General features: G+C 18.9%; 5 protein-coding genes across 10 annotated transcripts; 2 read left to right on the top strand and 3 right to left on the bottom strand.

Annotated features, from left to right (window-relative positions):
• The first annotated feature begins 349 nt into the window (after window positions 1–349).
• On the top strand, window positions 350–5,488 carry LOC122714520 (putative ATP-dependent RNA helicase TDRD12). 4 transcript variants are annotated; one of them, XM_043935926.1, is made up of 17 exons: window positions 350–526; window positions 691–959; window positions 1,081–1,280; window positions 1,367–1,499; window positions 1,588–1,729; window positions 1,794–1,958; window positions 2,212–2,364; window positions 2,461–2,613; window positions 2,730–2,964; window positions 3,033–3,176; window positions 3,296–3,477; window positions 3,551–3,676; window positions 4,103–4,251; window positions 4,331–4,501; window positions 4,598–4,766; window positions 4,831–5,010; window positions 5,091–5,488. In XM_043935926.1, exons 1-17 carry the CDS (start codon window positions 350–352, stop codon window positions 5,301–5,303), a joined length of 2,961 nt encoding a protein of 986 aa, XP_043791861.1. In that variant the 3' UTR covers window positions 5,304–5,488. The 4 variants fall into 4 exon arrangements, with proteins under 4 accessions (XP_043791861.1, XP_043791862.1, XP_043791863.1 ...); XM_043935927.1 differs by lacking the exon at window positions 1,367–1,499 and having other exon boundaries at window positions 1,701–1,729; XM_043935928.1 differs by lacking the exons at window positions 1,367–1,499; window positions 2,461–2,613 and having other exon boundaries at window positions 1,701–1,729.
• Window positions 5,489–6,063: 575 nt separating this feature from the next.
• Window positions 6,064–16,598, bottom strand: LOC122714518 (zinc finger protein 62 homolog). The gene is made up of 14 exons (XM_043935925.1): window positions 16,402–16,598; window positions 15,646–15,916; window positions 15,442–15,563; window positions 15,262–15,383; window positions 15,048–15,190; window positions 14,799–14,967; window positions 14,308–14,734; window positions 13,879–14,216; window positions 13,457–13,803; window positions 12,626–12,699; window positions 12,317–12,545; window positions 12,061–12,233; window positions 11,718–11,990; window positions 6,064–6,470 (listed from the first exon to the last, which is right to left on the bottom strand). Exons 1-14 carry the CDS (start codon window positions 16,537–16,539, stop codon window positions 6,285–6,287), a joined length of 3,012 nt encoding a protein of 1,003 aa, XP_043791860.1. The 5' UTR covers window positions 16,540–16,598; the 3' UTR covers window positions 6,064–6,284.
• Window positions 16,461–18,184, top strand: LOC122714524 (N-terminal Xaa-Pro-Lys N-methyltransferase 1). 3 transcript variants are annotated; one of them, XM_043935935.1, is made up of 5 exons: window positions 16,461–16,599; window positions 17,123–17,315; window positions 17,406–17,592; window positions 17,656–17,764; window positions 17,831–18,184. In XM_043935935.1, the coding sequence occupies exons 2-5, from the start codon at window positions 17,127–17,129 to the stop codon at window positions 18,066–18,068; spliced, it is 723 nt and encodes a 240-aa protein (XP_043791870.1). In that variant the 5' UTR covers window positions 16,461–16,599; window positions 17,123–17,126; the 3' UTR covers window positions 18,069–18,184. The 3 variants fall into 3 exon arrangements, with proteins under 3 accessions (XP_043791870.1, XP_043791872.1, XP_043791871.1); XM_043935937.1 differs by having other exon boundaries at window positions 16,462–16,599; window positions 17,227–17,315; XM_043935936.1 differs by having other exon boundaries at window positions 16,462–16,599; window positions 17,126–17,315.
• Window positions 18,177–19,889, bottom strand: LOC122714523 (heparin sulfate O-sulfotransferase-like). The gene is made up of 7 exons (XM_043935934.1): window positions 19,622–19,889; window positions 19,277–19,503; window positions 19,121–19,206; window positions 18,914–19,052; window positions 18,744–18,841; window positions 18,504–18,661; window positions 18,177–18,412 (listed from the first exon to the last, which is right to left on the bottom strand). The coding sequence occupies exons 1-7, from the start codon at window positions 19,731–19,733 to the stop codon at window positions 18,201–18,203; spliced, it is 1,032 nt and encodes a 343-aa protein (XP_043791869.1). The 5' UTR covers window positions 19,734–19,889; the 3' UTR covers window positions 18,177–18,200.
• A 976-nt stretch (window positions 19,890–20,865) lies between these two features.
• On the bottom strand, window positions 20,866–21,855 carry LOC122714543 (AP-2 complex subunit sigma). Its single transcript, XM_043935972.1, has 4 exons — window positions 21,714–21,855; window positions 21,389–21,538; window positions 21,123–21,296; window positions 20,866–21,048 (listed from the first exon to the last, which is right to left on the bottom strand). The coding sequence occupies exons 1-4, from the start codon at window positions 21,714–21,716 to the stop codon at window positions 20,947–20,949; spliced, it is 429 nt and encodes a 142-aa protein (XP_043791907.1). The 5' UTR covers window positions 21,717–21,855; the 3' UTR covers window positions 20,866–20,946.
• Between the last annotated feature and the right edge of the window lie 20 nt (window positions 21,856–21,875).

Raw genomic sequence — 21,875 nt, 5'->3', positions numbered from 1 at the left:
AAGTTTCTATTGACTATTTACATTCTATTTAAATTTATTCTTTATTTTATTAAATTAAGTATGTAAAAGACAATTTTTAAATATTTTTTCGTATATTTTATAATACATAAATAATAAATAATAATAACCAATACTTATCAATTTTTATTTTAACAATGTAATATTTGTATTTGTTTATATTATATATATAATAGTAATTGAAGAAAAAATATGAGTAATCAAAATTGTTATAATAGAGGTTAAGTTCATATTATAAATTTTTTCATTTTGTACAATTTATGATATAAAAAAATAAAAAAGAAATATTTATATTCTATAAAATTAATATTATAAAATAATTATAGTTATTATGTTGCCTTCTACTGTAACAATAATTAAAGTAACAAATGTTTTAACACCATATATTATAAGAATTTGTGAAATCAAACATTATAATGAAAAATTAAATTCTATCAATAAGAAATTATTTAAAAAAAAAGAAATTTTTAAGACTATTAAAAAAAACAGTGAACCAAAAATAGGAGATGTAAGTTTTTAGAATAATTTACATATAATTGTTATTTTAATACTAATATTATTAATGCTATATATTAATATTTATACTATATTATATATATATAAATTAAATATAATTCATATTATCTTACTTAAATTATTAAAACAATTTATTTTATATATAAATCTTTTTAGGCAGTTATAGTATATAATAAATTACATACAACATTTGATTTTCCTGGATGGTTATCTAGAGGACATATTTGTAATATAGGAAATCTAAAAGATACATATAATATTTTTCTATCTGATCATGGTATTTGTGTTGTATTAAAAAAGGAAGATTTTGTTATTTGTTCAACTGATATAATTACAGAAGAATATTTGAGTTTTACAGCTGGTTTATATAATGTTTTACCTGCTGATGTGAAATATGATTTTTCTATGCATAATGAAACTTTAACGTATGATTAAATATAATAATTAATATAATATTAATATTAATATATTATTTATTCAATATATTGAAATAATTTATATATCTAAAAATTATATTCATTTTTTCTTTCTTGTATGTGTGTAAAGAATTTTAGATGAATGGAGCACATCTGCAATTGAATACACAAAAGAACTAATAAATGCATCTGATACAATTTATTTTGATTATTTAGTATCTGATCAATATGGAAGATATTATGGTGAATTTTATCTTAATATAAAAAACAATATAATATGTTTAAGTGAAATTTTAGTTCTTAATCATTATGCTGTGTATTTAGATAAAGGTAATCTATCATATTTTTATGTATTTTTAATATTTAAAATTACATTATTTCAGATATGCTTATTTTTGTATTTAATTTTTGTATAGAATTATTGCAATTTATAAAAAATCCTATGAATAAAAAGTTAGATAGAAAAATAATTAATAATGAAATTATATTTTATTTAAATATTTCAAAAATGTTAAGTAATAATAATAAAGAAAAAGAAAAAAAAGAAAGGTTTGGTAAAAAATATAATTAGACAAAAATTAATTTTATTTTTTCTATTACATTTTATTAACATTTTTATTAAATTTTTTATTAATAGTTTTATAAACAAAATGAAATTTGAAAAAGATAAGTATTATGAATTTAAAAAAAATAAAGAAAGAGTATTAATTTATGGAGAAGATAAATATGAATGTTTAAATTCCACTTTAGATGCAAAATTTCCTGCAGAAATACACAAGGTACAATTATGCACTGAAATTATCATTAAGATAGATAAAAATTAATTTATATTCATATTTCAAGATTTGGAAATCATTGATACAATCTTCTAAACCAAGAAAAATACAATCATATATTTGGCCTGCTATAAAAAAAGGTTTAGATATAATAACAATTGGAACTGCAAAATCTGGTAAAACTACTGGATATGCATTTGCTATTTGCGGACTTTTAGCTACCAATGCAAATGTAAAATATTATTTAAATTAATTATACTTTTATATTAATATTAAAAGTAATATTATAGAGTATATTACATTTATATATATATAAATCATTATATTAGAAACTTTATAATCTGTGATAACAATTATTTTTTATCAGATAATTGATAATTTTAAAAAATATATATTAATTTAAAATTTTATTTATTATATTTATTATATTTTTTAAAATGCCATGTTTACATATTATATTTTAAGAATTATAAATTTTAAAACAGCTTCCTCAAGGAATAAATCCATCTGTATTAATACTATGTTCTTCTTCTTCTGAAGTATTAGAAGTTAATTTTTTATGTACAGAATTCCTACAAAATTATGAAAAAATACGATCAATTGCTGCAATTAATGGTAAATCAGAAAGATCATTAGTGGTACGTAGTTTTAAATTAAATTTTAAATTAAATGTAAAAAGAAATAAATAAAAATATTTATTTTAATGGAATAAAAATTAAATATTCTATTTTTAGGCTGAAATGTTTAATGGGTGTCAGATATTAATTTCTACACCTAGATTTTTAGTACGTTTTATGAATAGGAATGAAAAATTAATAAATTTTAAAAATCTTCAATATTTAATTTTGGATGGTGGTGATATTATTTTGAATAAATATTATGATTCTGTAAATTTCTTTTACATTTATGATAATTTTTTTGCTTTTATTTATTTATTTAATTTATTTTTTTATTTATTTATATTTTTATTTATTTATTTAAATATAATGAAATATAATTTTAGGTAAATCATTTATTTAAGAAATATAATATTATTTCTAATAGAGAATTAAAAAATAAAATGTTACAAATTATAATAACTGCAGCACATTGGACACCGCAATTAAAAAAAGTTGCTTTTATTTTAATGGATAATCCATGCATATGTATAGCATCTTTTTTAGAAGCTGCAATTTTTAAATCTGTACATATAAATATATATGTAATAAATTCAAAAAAAAAAAATGAAAAACTCTTAGGTAAAACATAATATTTTAAGATTTTTATTTACAATAAAATTAAATAATTTAAAATCATTTTATAATAGATTTATTAAGTAATGGATATTCTTATATAAGAACTATAATTATTTGTACAAATACTGATGAAGCTGAAAAATTATATAACTTTTTACAAAAACATATAGAAATTCTTTTAGCTCATGGAAATATGAATTTTTTTCAATTACAAGGTAGGAATGTATTTAAGAATTTCAAAAATTTTAATTTTTAATTCTATTATTTTTAAATTTAATAAATAAATAAATTTAATTAAATAATTAAATAAAATTAATTTTTTATTTCAATATAGATATTAAACAATGTTGGAATGTTTGTATAAGTGGTTCTTATCCAATTTTAATATGTACAGATGATATATTATCTGATATAGATATTACAAATGTAACTTGGTTGATACATTATTCAATTCCCTTGCATTCTAAAACTCAATTTAATTTTCGATTTTCAACACTTATAGAAAATTTACAAATGGTACAATTATTTTATATCAACAATTTTTTGCATAATTTAATATAAAATAATTTTATTCAATAATTTATTTAAGGAAAATTGCAATTGCAAAGTAACAATAATGATGGATGAAAATAATGATATACAATTTTTACATGTAATGAAAATTATGCAACGTATGAATGTTACAATTCCTCAAAATATATTAGAAAATATTAAGGTATCTATTAAAATAATTTAATAATTTAATATATATAAATATATATAATAAAAATTTGGAAATAATCATATTTTTGCATGAAATAAAAAATTTTATTGTAAATATAGAAATAATTACTTATTAAAATAATTATTATAATACATATTGACAATTTAGGTAAAGAAAAAATAATAAATAAAATATCTAAAATTTGTTTAGTAATAATAAAAAAAAAGACAATCATTTTAATGAATCAAAAAATTGATTTTAATTTATATTCATTTAAGATTTTGTTTCTTGATATTTGTGTTATATATTATTTAGTATTTATTTTTATTACAATGTCATATTTAGCAAATTTATTGTTTTAAATTTTAAATTGTATTAAATTTTTAATAACAATATTCATTAATTTATGGTACAAATTTGTTTTAAAAATTTGTTAAGTTTATAACAAATGCATTAGAAAAGAAAAAAGAAAATTATCCTATTTGCGACAATATAAAATCCTGGGGATTTTGTAATAAACAAGTTTCGTGTGCATTTAGACATAAAATAATTTCAAAGATTGATATACCACTCACAAATATTCAAATGTAAGTAATGTAAATATGTAAAAAATTAATAATTTTAATCAAAAATTTTTAATTAATAAATTTTTGGATATTATTTTAGAAATGATAAAGTGAAATTCAGAGTAGTAAGTATACTTGATGCCACACATGTTTCTGCTAGAATTATATCGTATATTAAATTTGATACATTAGAAGAAATAGAATTTCCTAATACACAATATATGTTAATTAGCAGAAGTATTCAAGAATACTATTCTTGTGCAAAAAATAGGTTAATATATATATGAAAATATGTTTAATAATATTTTAAAAATTATTTAATATATTTATTTATATTTTATTTTTTTTTTTTTTTTTTTTTTCATAGAAAGAAATGTGAAATAATAGATATTGGATATATATGTGGTTTAGAAGAACCAGTAGATACTTTTAAAAGAGTACAAATTTTAAATATTGAAAGAGAGAATAAAACAGGAAATCCAAAGTATGTAAATGTAAAATGTATTGATAATGGAGTTATTTTGAACAAAGTAAATGTATGTATTTAATTAATATAACAGTTAAAAAATTTATATTATGATAATATAATTTTTATGTTAGGTATATAATTTACTATACATGCCAAAAGAACTTATAAAATATCCTATACAAGTATTTGAAGTATTTTTAGTTGGTATAGCTCCTCATGATGATGAATATGTTTGGAATAATTGTGCAATTGATACTGTATATGAATGGTTTAAAGAAAATGTTGATAATAGATCATATGTAATTGGAACGGTATGTTATATATTATTTTTTCTTATTTTACGGTTTTATAATTTTTACGAATATAATATAATATTGATTTAAATAAATAGGTAAATTTACATCTTGGAAATACAATATGGGTAGATAGTTTAAATGTTGGAACAAAATTGATTGGATATAAAGATTTAATTGGTTCATCTATAAAAACAGAATTATTATTAAAAGATCATGCTGTCAAAAATGATAAACATTTAAATCAGATGTATCAACTTTGTAGAGATGCTGGATTTCTACAAATCAATGGATATGATTTAAACCTTTAAATAAAAATTTATGAAAACATTTTCAAAAATCATATTCTATATTCTATATATATGTTTTTTTTATTATTCATTAATGTAAAATAAAATATAATCATAAAAAAAAAATATAACAAATATTTTAAATATTTATTATATGTATGTCATATTGAATACATGGATAGTATGTGTATCATCAATTACCATAATATTAGTAAATTTTAACATTATTTTAATTTAATTTACCAGAAATAAAATTACGTAAAAAATTATTCAAGAATATTACTTAATTATTAACGAAACTTTATTAAGTTATAAAATTTGTTAAATTATAATTGCTTTTATATGTGAATAAAAGAATTAATGATTAAATAATTAAAGTTAATTATTTTTTCATATTTTTAAAAATAAAATGTATATATAAATTATATATACATTATGATTAAATAAATATCTATGTCTAAAAATCGATTCATATTGGTTTAATTATTGAGATTTTTTTTATTTACTTTTTTACATATAATTATATAATTATAAATATATTAATTATTTTAGAATAAATTCATTTTTTCATTTTATTTCCATACATTTTTTTACATTAAATAATATAATATTATATAATTTTCTTGGAATTCTTAATTTATTAATATTTTATTTAATATAAATAATATTGTAATAATTATTGTAAAAAAATGATGTAAATAAAAGAAAAAAAGAAGGAATAGAAAAGATATTTAAGAAATAAAACAATTTAAATAAATTAATTAAAATAATATTTAATTAAATTTAAAAATTAATATAATTAAATTATAATAACAATAAAATTTGATTATAAGTATAATTAAATTTCAATGTTAATTTTTGACTATTTATTTATAATCATATTCTGCTTGAATAAAGTTTCGTCAATAAGTAAGTGGTTTACTTTGAAAATTCTATTAATCAGTATAAAGTACTACTTGAATAAGTTTAAAGAAATTATTTAGATAAATTTATAATTAAGTTTTATACAATAGTCAGGTACTCAGAAGCAAGTTGCATTGGATCAACATGATAAGAAGTAACTAAACGAACTTTCTGACCATCTTGTGTTGTAAATTCTATTGCTTGTTCATTTTCTGCGATCCCAGATTGTTCCGATTCTTCCATTTGATTAATAGTTGCAACAGCATTTGCATCTGTATCTTCATCCTATTACAAAATTATAATTATATATAATGAAATTATTAATATTAATATTGTATTTATGCTATACAAGAATCCACATGTTAGAATTTATGGATATATAATTGGATATATAATAATATAATTATTCTAAATAACAAATAAAAAACAAGTAATAAATAAAAGACAAATAACAAATAAATTCAAATTATTATTTATTTGCAAATAATAAATAAATAGATGACATCTTTAAAAGATCAATTTTAAATATGTATATAATACTAAAAAAGTTGATTTATAAAAATAACGAAGTTCATTTTTCAAATTACAAATAATTTAATTTTGGCCAAAGTTGGCCAGTATTATTCGTTTACCTGAATTTCTAAATAAAAAGTTAAAAAAAAATTAATAATATACATATATTAATATTATATCATTTATTACATAATTGAATTAAAAATACTACAAATTTTTTTTTTTAATAATATATTAAACATATATTTTAAAATACAATATCATATATTGTATATAATTATGTTAATAGAATTAATTATATTATATAAAATAAAATCTTGGCTATATAAATCTATGTAATAATTATAATACTATAATATATTATTGATTAACTGATTGAATTATTTTATCTTTATGTAAACATTTCATTTGATGCAAAATTAAGTTATTTATAATTTAAAAAATAAGTCTAAATAATTTTTGCATATCAACTTTTATATATATTTCAGTGATTAGAAAATATTCCTGATATTTCTTTATAGAAAAATTATTTATAGAAAAATGTCATTATACAAAGAATTGTGCGTTATTTTAAATTTAAAATTTTGATTAAAATGTGAAAAAGAATAATGCGAAGAAAAAGTAACATTTATAATAGCAGTTAAATATTTTAGATTAACTAAAAACATTCTAATAAACGTATTCAGGAAGAAATTATTTATAAAGTCATATAAAAATAAAACAAATTGAAAAAATTGAAAACTAAATACAATATAATGATATTAAAAATGAAATATAATTAAACTGAACTATGATAAAATAAATAAAAATAAATAATTTGCAAATTATAATATTAATGATGTTATATATTTTATATTATATATATTTATATATTATTTAATATTAATATATTTATGGGATATCTTTGGAGAGATTAATTCTAAAACAAAAACAAAAGTTGATATATAAAAATTTGGTTGACTTATTTATTATAACCAATTTAAGTTTGTGTTAGATAAAAGTAAAAAAAAATTGCGAAAATGGAAACAGAATAGCTTCAATTAACATTTTTGTATTTGTTTTGATCTCTAGAATCGACTTCCCAAAAATATTTTACAAATATATTAATATCCTATATTTCTAAAAATCTAATTATAAGTACAAACAAAACACATACATATAAATATATAAATATATTATGTAATTTCATCATGTTTTAGATTTCATTATATATATTTTCATAAAGAATTAAATAAAAAAAAATGTTTTAATAAAAATTATTTATTTTCAAAAGAAAATATCATATTGTATAAATTTTTTTTCAGATCAAATAGTAAAGAAGATTTTAAGATCAATTTTTTTTAAATGAAATCATAATTTGAATATATTAATCGATTTATCTAAGCATTTCCTATGTAATAAAAAGTATGTATTTATTTATATCGAAAAACCATTATAAAATATCTAAAAATATTGAGGTTCAATATTACAATTGAAAACCAGAAAGATGATAATCTCTCGTAATTGCTAATATGATAGTTTAATATGTTATGTTATATATATTAATATAAGTATTAATATAAATATATAAAAACAAAAAAAACAAAAATATGCATTTTCCTTAACCGAATAGTCTCATTTAGATTGCTTAATGTGCATATTATATTCTATCATGTTTAGTTTAATTAAAAATAAATACATGTGTTAATAAAACGAATTCATGTGTTTTGTTTCTATATATTAAAAAATTATTTTACTGAATTAGAGCCAATTATAAGCGATTAATTATCTCTTTCCAATCTCTAAATTTTTTAATTTAAATATTTCAACTAATGATTTTTCGACATAAGTTAATATTTTTTAAGGTAAACGAATTCAAAATTATATAGTTTTATTTAAAAAAATAATCTTTATATAACCTCTATGCATCAATCTATAGAAAAATTATTAATATTGTATATTTCTATGAAGAAAGCAATATATAAGTACAAAATTTCATTATTCTCTTCATTGTTTATAATCTTATTAAAATTATAATTTTTTTAAAAAAAGGACGATCAGTTTTTTTTTCATAAGTTCAGAAATAATATACTTTTATATATTATTTTTTCTATATATAGAAATTCTATATATATATATTTTTTCTATATTTCTAATATACTATTTTAGAAATAATATACTTTTTATTAATTTTATTATAATTCTATTATTTTAAAGCCGGACAAATTAATCTTTTTTTCAAGGTATATTCATTTTTTGATTTGTTATAATTAAAAAAAAAATGCCATTATTTATTAATTAAAAAAGTATTAATTTCATTGGAATTTTATGTCTTGACGTGTTGTTCTTTAATTGATTTCTTAAAATCTTTTACTGTATTTAATTGTTATTGTACTGTATCAAATTTTTCTTCTTAAAATATGAAGAAAAATAATAATCTAATCTTCAAATTTAGTTTTGGATTTATATATATTTTCAATAAAATATAACAAAACAACTTAAAGAAAGAACACACTTATTATAAGTTATTTTTCTAACATCTAATAAAATCTACTCAAAATTGAGAATTAAGTGCAGAAAAATTTCAAAGATGTTATTAATTATACTTTTTTATTTCTATTTTTTTTTGTTCATGATTTATAATGTCATGTATCTTTCAATAATCTAATGTTCAAAATTATTGTTGCTTTATATATTTTCAGTTATTAGTAAAATTGATTTATTTTTCATTAATAATTCAAGAGATTATATAATAAATATATTTATTTATTTTTTAATTAATTATTTATTTATTTATTATTATAATTATTTTTTTATTCATTCTAATAAAAACATTGTCTTACTTACTTTATTTGGCAACTAAAACAGGATTCATATATCATAAATTTTTTATTTATTTTATATTTATTCTTATTGATTTTTATTTTTATCATAATTGAATATCTATTCAGTAATTATTCAGAATAGTTTTCCTTTTATATTTCTATTTATTATAAGAATAAAATTTTTTAATTTAATTTTTATCCTGGTCTTATTTTTTTATTTTTATTCAAAATTAAATATATATAGTAGTTATACTTTTTTAATAGTAGTTATACTTTATAATTTTTATGAAAAAAATTCATAATTAATAAGAAAGAAATGGAAATCAATATGAATTAAATTCATAATTAAAAACATGTATAATAATAAATAATTATAAAAAAATATATTTATAATTATTTAATTTGGAATTTTTTATTATTAAAAAAAAAATTACATTTATTGATATCTGTATGTAATAACAATAATAAATATTAGCAATCTATGACATCTTTTATAATTATATAAATTTAAGTTATATAAATTTCAATTTTTATAATAATTAAAAAGAATTATTAAGAATTTTCTTTTCATCATAATATATCATAGATATAATATAACAATTGTAATGTATCATAATTAAGTTTCAAAAACTGAATTTGTCAAATTATTTGCCGAATAAATTATCCAAATAATAAATTTATTTAATTAATATTTATACGATATAAAATAATGTTTTGTTTAGACTAATTATATATATTCGATTTTTTGACATTCGTGCTCATTATAAAATAAAAATGTATCACTGAATCACTTTTTGTAGGAAACTATGATTTAAAACCATATAAGAAGTATGATGCCAAAATAAATAAAATAATAAAGATAGCAATAATAAGTAAAATTACAATAAAATATTAACAAATTAAGGCATTATTACAAGGCATTATTAATATATTTGTAAAATGTTTCTGAAGATTTTAGAGACTAAAATAAACACAAAAGTTAGTAAAAAATAGTTATAAAAATATATGTAAAATGTATATGTATATATATATATTTTATATGTATAATATTTATTATTGCTTATTTTTATAAGCAATTTAAATGTTTATGTGATAAATAAAACTATTTTATTTTATCTACATTATGCTATGTCTAATGCAAATTTATTTATAATTTTATAAATAAATCTTAATCATTTTTATATTTATCCGTTCATTTTAATCTTTAAATTGATCTTTTAAAGCTATCCAAATATATTAATATTTTATATAAAATCTATAAAAATGAATTGAAATTTTGAAATATTAAATTAAACCATAATATTTAATATTATAATTTAAAATAAAAAAGAATAAGATAATAAAGAAGAATTTCTTATTTCTCTAAATGTAAATTTTTATGAATTTTATATATAAAATATAAACTATGTATTATTTAAATTTTTATAAAAATTATTTTAAATATTAATATTATATATATATATTTTAATATATTAACTATGTTGTATTTTATTTTAAAAGATTTTACTTAAAATGTATGACAAAAATGAAGAAATTATGAATTAATAAGTTAAATGTGATTATTTCTATTATTCAAGTATATTTCTAAGATATTTTCAAGTATTAGAAATGCAAAAAAATGTTAAATGTTAAATGTTAAATAAAAGTTATATAGTATTAAAAAAATCATGATAATTGTTTAACTTTGAGATAATGAAGAATTTTAAATTGAAGAACCTTATGAAAGTTAAATTTTTAGATGAAACATTATATTTTTTATTGCATATTATTATAATTAATATTATATATAATAAAAGTATTCAAAAAGTCCCTACATATATTTTTTATGAGCTATTGAGTTATTAACTTTCAAAATTTATGTGCTGGTAACATTATTCAAGCGTTAGTAATAATAACTAATATTATTTAATATATATTGAGAAGATTCAGTATATATTTACGCGCGCATGCGTAAAATAATTACAATATTTTTTTTTTATATTTATATATATAAGTAGTTAAAACTATATAAGTAGTATTCATATAATAAATATTTTAATTTAAAAAAAATTAAAAATATATAATATATATAATATATATAAATATATATTAATATATATAAAATATATTAAAATATAAATATTAAAAATATAATATAATATAAAAAATTATAATTTCAATATTAGTTTAATTATAATTCTATTTATTATTAAAATAATTTATTCAAAATTATTACCTGTAATGCCTTCACAATTGCTTCTGCATCTGTTTGTACAGTTGAAATATTTTTCACTTTTGCATCCACTGTATTGGAAATATTAACATCTTTTATATCAGAATTTTGATTAACATGTACACTTAATGGTGTTGTTAATTCATCTTGTATTACACCAGGATGGACTCTAATTTCTTGACCATCACTAAGTTGATTAACAAATTGACTTTGAGATAAAAGTTGTCTGGCATCTTGAATTGAAAGAGGAATTGGATTACCTTCTTCATCTGTAATCTGTAAATATGATTATTATTTATATTTTTAATATTATTTAAAATCATTTTTAATATTTTATTTGTTTTACCTGAAGTTGAAGATCAGATTCTGAAAGTTCTACATTTATTCGTTCATTTGAATTGCTATTTCCAGTATCATGATCTGGATTAGAAAGCATTCCATCATTGTTTACATTTAAATGTGATAATGATTGATTTACATTTGTTTTTTCTTCTTTATTTCTCATCATTCCAGCATCAACTGATTTCAATAATAAAAAATATAAATAAACAAAATTAAATATAAATAATAAAGATACTATAAATTATTTTATATATTTTTACCGAAATGTAAAGTTCGAGATTGATTAGGATCATCTGGATCTTGGTATGAAACATATATAATTTGTTGAATACCATCTCCAGATGTATCATCTGTTGCAATAACCTGAGCCATTTGATCAGTTAATGATTGTTCATCAGATTCTTGAGAACTAGGTAAAATTTGCCATACTTCTCCAATTGGAGATCCTTCTATTTCATTTATTGTAGAAAGTTTAGTTTCTCTGTGCACCTACAAGAAACTCGATAATAATTCCATATTATTAAATTTTTTTATATGTATAATGAAATATATATTAATAAAATTCCTACTTTTTTGTGCTTTGTTAAGTTTGAACAATCCGCAAATGCTTTTCCACAAACATCACAAGAATAAGGTTTTTCACCTAATAAAAAAAAAGTATAAAATAAATTTTTAGAATAAAGAGTATTTTATAATTAATAGTACAACTTGGAAGGGATTAATTTTTTATGAAAAAATAAATTAAAAATAGAAAAAAGATGGAGTAAAATTTTGTTATTTGCGTTTTCGAAAAAATAGATTTATCTAATATATTCGCTTTAACTATTTCTTAATTTAATTAATATTTGTATTTTAAATTAACATATTTTACATATCATTTTAAAAATCTTTTGAATGACAAAAATTTGCAATTTATCTATCAATCTCTTAGTCTATGATTGATAAAATATTAAAACATGTTAGAAAATATTAATAAAAATTGAATAAAATTTTCGTATATAATCTTTTTTAGCCAATAATAAACATGATTAAGTTTAGAAATCTTATATCAAAAAACAATTAAGTCAAGATATAATTAAATGAACATATATCAAATAAATATTAAATATTCTTGATTTTTAAAAACAAAGCCATATCTGAAAAAATTTTTCATATTTTTGATTTATTTTAAATATAATTCCCTTCCAATTATAGTATCATATTCAGTATACAGTTATGATACTTCTGATATAATTAATTTTAAATACATAATAATACATATTAATTTTAAAAATATATATAATATATATAATAATATTAATAAATATGTATATAATATATATAATATATATTAATAAAATATAAATAATAAATACATTAATAAAAAATACAAAATTCATAAAAATGAAATAAAAAAATACCAGTGTGCAAACGAAGATGTTTTTTTAAAGCCCATTGCTCTGTGAAACCTCGATTACAATGAGCACATTGAAAAGGTCGTTCTCCTTTATGTCTGCGCACATGACATTTCCATGTATCTTTATGCAAAAAACATTTTGCACAAAATTCACATTTCCAAGGACGCTCGCCAGTGTGTCGTTTAACATGAAGTTTAAATTGTGAAGAAGTAGTAAACTTTCTGCCACAATAATCGCAGCAATAAGGTTTTTCTCCTGTATGTATTCGCATATGTTCTTGTAAATTTCCATTTTGTGAAAAACTTTTATGACATACCTCACATGTATATGGTTTGTGTCCTGTATGCCATCTAAATATAAAATTATTTGTTTATTCATTTAATAATAAAATTTATTTAATTTAATTTTTGTATTTTTATAATAACCTGTAATGCAATGTAAGACTAGTTTTATGTGCAAATTGTTGTCCACAGATTTCACAAAAATATTTTTTTTCGCCAGTATGTGTAGATTGATGATTAATTAAATTCGCTTTTGTTTTAAAACTGGCATTGCAAGATTTACAAATATAAGGTCTATCATCAGAATGCACAAGTTGATGACGTTGTAACAATTGCTTATGTTTAAAACTTTTCCCACATTTATTGCAAACAAATCGTCGACCATTATTGTGTTCTGCTTCTTTATGATATACTACAGAACTAGGATGATTAAGTACTTTTCCACAAATATCACATGGATATTCTTTCTCTAATTTATGTCTCTACAAAAATAATAAAAACTTTTATTATTTTATTATTATTTTAATTTTATTTATTTAAAATATTTCGATAATTTTAAAACTATTTCTATACCTCGTGTATTGACATATGATGTTTTAAAGCCGTTTGTTGAGTAAAATTTTTATTGCATATAGTGCAGATAAATAACTTATCATGATCATGAACTACTTTAACATGTAATTCATATGCTTCCTTTGTTTCAAATAACTTTTTACATTGTTCACATGAAAAGTTTTTTTGGTAATCACTAGAATTATTTGAAAATTTATTTGTATGTTGTTCTTCAGTTAAAACATGATCTATTACGTTAGAAATATTATCTTCCCCAGATAAATGACGTTTTGATTCTAAACTTGAATCTTGCACAATATGTTCGAATTCTTGATTAATATCATTTCCAATATGATGAGTTGCCTTTTGATGCAATCCTAAATTTTCCTTATTTGTAAATAATTTTTTACACTCTGAACATTCATATTTTATACCTTTGTGAAAACTCCTAATTAGAAAAATAAAATATTTTTATTATTTACAATATTAAAAATTAAATAAATTTTGCTTACTTGTGTACAATATATCTACTACGCTGAAGAAATCCTCGACCACATAATTGACATGTAAATTTATTTCTTCTACGACGTAATTTTGGTCGTCCTCGTCCTCTACCTCGATTTACTATCACTAATTCTCCAAGATCTTTTCCTTCTTCAGATTCTAAATGACCAATTATTTCTAGAATATAAAAAAAATGATTATCAATAAATAATTTTTAGATAAATATTTAATTAATATTAGAATTCATTATTTTTTACCTTCATGACTATCAGGAACTGACATATTTAATTGTTCTTCAGAATCTTCAAAAGTATCTTGTTCATCATCATCTTCTTCATCAATTACTCCCTCTTCTTTATATATTCTTTCTAATTCTTTACCTTGAACTGCTTCCATATATCTAAATTATTTCATACTCTATTATAAAAATGATAGTAATTATTATCAATTGTTTTTTCTTATAAAAAATACCTTTTTGGAACTTTACGTTTTCTACGACGTCTTCCATCTCCATCTATTTCATCTGCTTCTTCTTCATGTTTATCTTCTTCCTCTTGACTAACTCCTTCTAATACCTCTCCTTTTGTTAATTCCTAAAATTTAATAATTTAAAAATTTTTTGTCTTAAACAAAAATGTTATTTTTACTAACCATAGATATATTTTCTGTTTGAGATTTTGGTGGACGCCCTCTTTTTCGTTTAGGTTTATTTAAACCTTCCATTTGTAAACTCATTTCATGATCCACAGCATACATAGAACCATCTGGCATTACTATGTTAAATAATAATATGATAAATAATCTTATAGTAAATTTTTAATTAAAATATAAATTAATTGAAATATAAAATAATACTTTTTATTATAATCTGTTGTTCAAATTGATCTTCTTCATTGTATCTTGAAATATTATCTAAGTGTAATGTTTCAGATCTAATTTCTGTATTTTCCTTTTCTGCACGAAGACGTTCTCGTTCTGCTTTACGCTGTTGTTCTACCTGATGTTTCCACATCTCACGAATTTTCCTTTGACCATCCACCAATAATTCAAAAAACTGTATTGTAGCCTCCAGTTGAATATTACAACCAGGACAAATAGTACGTGGTAATTTGCCATCATCATGAATCTTTAACCAAAATTGTATTATATTATTTATTTTGAAATAGAATCAATCCTTTTAACATTAATATAACCTCAATAAATCAATAATTATTCTATTATTTATTACTTTATTACCGTAAGAAATTTCTTTAATAATCTGAAATTTTTGGCATTTCTAAATTCATATAACAAAATAATTGATTATAAATTATTTTAAATTAAATATAATTATATAAAATTCATAACACACAGTATCACATAAAATAAAAATATTTATAAGAATATTTCAATACTGAATTACGAACATACAAAATATTTATTATTGATTTTATCATTCAAGATATTCTGTAATTATACAAAATTTATAAATATTATAATAAATTTTCACATAATAAATAAAGTAAATAACAATATAACGTATAAGAAGGAAATATCGAACATTTGATTCAGGTAGTATTTGTATATAAAGCAGGAAGTCAAGTTAGAGTCTAATGTTTCGAAGCTTCATACCTTGAGCGGCAAGTACCGATTGACCATAGAACTTAAATCTGGATCATCACCATCTCCCATATAAAGTAATTCTCCATTACCATTATCTTCTGCACATAACCGACAAATTGTTGAGTCATAAAGCCGTACTTCTGCCATGATTCCAAGAGAACTGCTCTCTAACGACTAACATCGATTTTATCCTAACCAAACTGACCAGTGAGTATGCACAATTACTATATCCTATATATTTTAACTATGCATAATGTAATCCTTAATTCAAAATTTTATATATAAATTTTCATATAAATAAATTATAGTTTTTTTGTATAATATTTTCTTTTTATAAATTTATCTTTAAATTATAAGAATGTTTTATACACAATAATCGATATATTACCGATATATATTTCGATTAAAGAGAATAAGCAATATATCGATATTTTATAATCGATAAATCGATAATTTATTATATATCAATAAAATATATTTTATTTTAATTATATTAGTAAGAAAAATTAAAAATTTTTGTTAACATATCTTATTAATCCATAAATATTATCTAATGAAAGACTTTTATTAAACACAAACATTTGACTTATTTATATTTTATGAAAATAAATTAATATTTATTTTTTATTAATTTCTTCAAACATGTGACATGATCTTTTGATAGTTTTTTATTTTAAATAATTAAATTATTGACATAAAAATAAGATTAAATTAAATTAACTTAAATAAGTAGGATGTATTACTTATCATCATCAAAGATGGAAAAAGAAGAAAATACACTTGAAGAACATGAATTTTATACAGCAGCTGCTAAGTATTGGGAACATGTTCCAGCTACAGTAGATGGAATGCTTGGTGGTTTTGGATTTATTTCTCAAATTGATATAAAAGGATCCACAAAATTTTTGAAAGCTTTATTCGAAGTATGTATTATAATTAATTTTTTAATATTTAAAAATATTTTTTATTAATATTTTTAAATATTATAATAGTTAAAATTTATTTTATTTTAGTTAGAAAATCCTCCATCAAAAACATTTGCATTAGATTGTGGTGCAGGCATAGGAAGGATAACAAAAAATTTATTATTAAATCATTTTAAACATGTTGATTTAGTGGAGCAAAATTTAAAATTTTTAGAAGTAGCTAAAACATATTTGAAAAATTATTCTACAAGAATTCAAAATTATTATCCCATTGGTAATATCCTATAGGTTTATTAATGATATAAAAGATATTGAATTAATTAACTCATATTTCAAGGACTACAAAATTTTTACTTTAATACCAAGAAGTATGATGTCATCTGGTGTCAATGGGTTTTGGGACATTTAAAACATAATGATTTAATAGAATTTTTTAAAAAATGCTCGTAAGTACTACTTGATTTTAATAAAAAATATAAATTATTTTTAATTACTTAATATAATTTTTATAGTTGTAGCTTAAGATCCAATGGTATAATAGTAATTAAAGAAAATGTGACAACTTCAGAAAATTTAGAAGTTGATACTAAGGATTCATCAGTGACACGACCCCTTTCCGAATTATATCATATATTTCAGAAATCAAATTTAATTTGTATAAAAGAAGAACAACAACATAAATTTCCACGTGGATTATATCCAGTTTATATGTTTGCTTTAAAGCCAAATAACAAACTTACAAATAACTAACAAATCTAAATACCAAAAATGATACAAAATTAAATAAATTTTTTTTACCTATACATTTTATCAATTATATAATTTTTAATGTTACAAATATATAAATAATAAGGTTTTAATTTTAAGAAATTATATTTTTCTTTATTTTGGACGTATTTTTTCATACATAAATCGTTGATTTATATCTTGAGGAGATGCATTTATAAATCGTTTTTTTACAGCATGAAAATGCATCAGAGCAAAATTATATAATTCATTTTCCATCTTCCAAACAACAGATTTTTGAATTTTGTCTATTGTTTCAGGTCGCGGATTAATTTTTTGAGTCGTTTGACGTAAATGTGATTTATTGTCTAAAATTTGATGAATTATTAATTTATTATTAATAATTTTTAAATTTTATTAAAAAATTAATTTAATCTAATTTTAATTATCTTTTCTTACTATGCAAAAAAGAATTATAAGCTCCTTTAAAGAAACGTGGAAGCACAATTTGCAATATTTCTACAAATTCTGTTAATTCTTCTGTTACTCCTACAAGAAGATAATGTTTTTGTAAATTTCTCTTTGCTTCTTCTAATGCCCAACTATTTCCAATTTCCCTATTAAGTAATATTTATTTATTATAAATTATTTAATTATATTAAATTATATTAATAATTAAAATAATTTATTAAATCTTACCAACAAGCAGGATCATGACCACATAGGAATGGTATTTGTAGCCACATATTATCAGGATCACAATCTGGTTGGCCTGCATCAATACACTCATCAAAAGTCTAAAAAAATGTATATTAAGCATTATAATGTAATAAATAAATAAATTGTAATTGTAATTGTTGATTACAAACCTTAGTGTCTCCATGCTTTTTTCTAATTAAATGTGGTCTAAAATTATCTCCATATCTTAAAAAGTAGTAATACGAAACAAATCTATCTAGAGGTTTACGCAAGAGATTTATATACAAAGGTGTTTGTCTTATACCAAATCTAAAGCATAGATATAATTTTAAGAAACAAAATAAATAATTTTCATAATGACTACCTTATTCACTTACTTTTCAAAATTCAAAAATGCAACATGGCCATGATAAAATGCTGGTTTTTTTGTATTCCAAACAGTTATATTATTTGCAAATTGAATCTATAATTTTTTAAAAATATATTAAATATAAATTAATAAGTAAAAATAAATAAATAAAAATTAATATTACCTGATTAGCAAGTGTAAGAGTATGCATATTGTTAGAAACATTGATATGTAAAACATGATATTTGTTGTGTTTGCACAAATCGTAGACCAAACCTACAAAGCTGGTTGATGCTGTCTTTGGTACCCTGTTGTAGATAATGATGAGATCATCAAAAGGTGATTTGTAAGAATGTTCACTAGCTTCTATCCCAGTTTGAATATTGTTTTGTTCTTGCGTGATGGCATTGTCTGGAAGTACGATAGGATACCTATGTTATTCCATCACCTTTAACAGAACGAGATATTAAAAGGATGAAACTTTTGCTGTTATAAATTAATAGAATTAATTGTCTATTATAACGCCTACGCAATAATTTGTAGTGATCCTCCAGGAAATTTAATTTCATTTTTAAATAAATGATAGTGATTGTAAATATCACTACCAAAATCCATTGTAGTAGAAAACTTCTGTGTATCATATTTTCCTTATTAAATTTTAATAATTACATAAAAGAAGACACACTTTATGAATTTCACACTAATTCTAATGTTAATTTGTAAATATTTATAAATTTCGTTCAAAGATTTAGCAAGTAATATTTATTCTAAACACTGTTCATCTTTCTTATTTAATAGTATAAAAATGTGTTATGTATTTAGAAATATTAATCCTTTTTAATATTCTGAATATTTTTATAATTCTGAATATTTTATTAAGTATATGCAAATATATATATATATATTATATTATATATATATATATATACATATATATATATATATATATATATACTTTATCTTTATAAAACTCTTTTATCCATATCAATGAAATTTGCTTTCGATATACGATTCGATAACTTAAATTATCGATTAATCGTATTTAATATTTCGATTACACTCGAATTAATTCTCAACAAATATTTAACAAAATATTCAAAATTTATTGATAAAACTAATATTAATAAGAAGAATAAGAAATAATTATTTATTATTAATTTATACTAATAAATTCTTCATATCATACTTTTATAATTATTATTGCAATTATGTTGTAATCATTATTATTATTTGATAAGATATTATACTTTAATATAAAAACTTTAAAATGAAATATAAAATATAAATAAAATATATAAAATATTAAAATTATAAATATATAATATATAAATATATATTATATATATTTTTATATATATTATATATATATATAAATATATAATATATAAAATTACTATGTATTTATTGCATATTCAGAAATTTATTTAGAATGGTGATATTATATATAATAATAATTTAAAATTATCTAATTATTATTTTTAGAATTCTTTTCAAATTTACTTTAAAAGAAAAAATAATATAATTAGTATAAAATAACATAATTAGTAAATATAATTAAACAAAACACATTATATAGTAAAACTTATTAATATGTATTTATAAATTTGTATAAAATTTTAACAATTTATCTTACACAAATTGTATTAAAACATTATATTATTTACAAATATTATATATTATATATTATATATCTAATTTAATTTTTACAAAATAATTAATATAAAATTATTATAAAATATATAAAATTTAATGAAAATTAATTAATCAGTAAAATTTTTTGTTCATAATATATTTTATTTTTCTTACATTTTTATTATATATTTTATTAATAAAATTAAATAACATTAAATAATTTTATTCCAATGAATTTAACATCAAGAGTTGTTTCAGCACTTTCGTTTGACTAGTTTCCCTTATTTCTCCTGCTAAAAACATTTCATCTACAACTGTATATACCTATAAGAAGTTTTTATTAAAGAGAATTATAGAATTATGAAATTATGTTATAATATATATTTATATTATATTACCTTATAAAAATTAAAAACAAGATCCAATTCACACACATTATGGAAGTATTCATTTAATACTTCAACAAAATTATGTATTGCTTCTAAATAGCAGAGATTATTATCATTGACATCAACACAAATGCAAAAATATAAACCAGCATATCTTCTATATACAATCTTGAAATTACGAAACTAAAATATAACCAATTTAACATGTAACAAGTATTAAATAATAAATTATATATAATATAATAATTTAATAATAAATTATATATAAAATTTACCTCTACAAAGTTTGTATGCTTAGCATCTCGTACAGTTACTACTGCATGGACTTCTTCTATTAATTTTTGTTTTTCATCATCATCAAAATTCATATACCATTTTGCTAATCTTGTTTTTCCAGCTCTATTTTGAATGAGGATGAAACGGATCTGTACATTATTTTTAAAATTACGTTATTTTTAAAATTTATTTTGTTTAATTAATAAATAATTTTGTAAAAATATAATTTTTACTATTATAAAGAAAAAAAAATTATAATTTTAACTATTATGATAACGAAAATAAATATATTGAAAATATTTAATATATTTAATAATTACTTGCCATGATTAATTTAACTTTATATGTTAAGTAATACTACAATTAATGTACTTGACAACCGACGATCAACAAGAATACACAAAGAAGTTGAGTGACATTTGTTACCGCCCCTACTTATACAAATTGTGAATTAAATTGTTCTAATATCTAAAAATTTAATAAAGT

This window comes from Apis laboriosa, unplaced genomic scaffold (assembly GCF_014066325.1).
Source record: "Apis laboriosa isolate Shangri-la unplaced genomic scaffold, ASM1406632v1 scaffold30_cov140, whole genome shotgun sequence".
NCBI lineage: Eukaryota > Metazoa > Arthropoda > Insecta > Hymenoptera > Apidae > Apis > Apis laboriosa.
The sequence above is the reverse complement of the archived record's forward strand: the minus strand, read 5'-3'. Positions and strand labels throughout refer to the sequence as shown.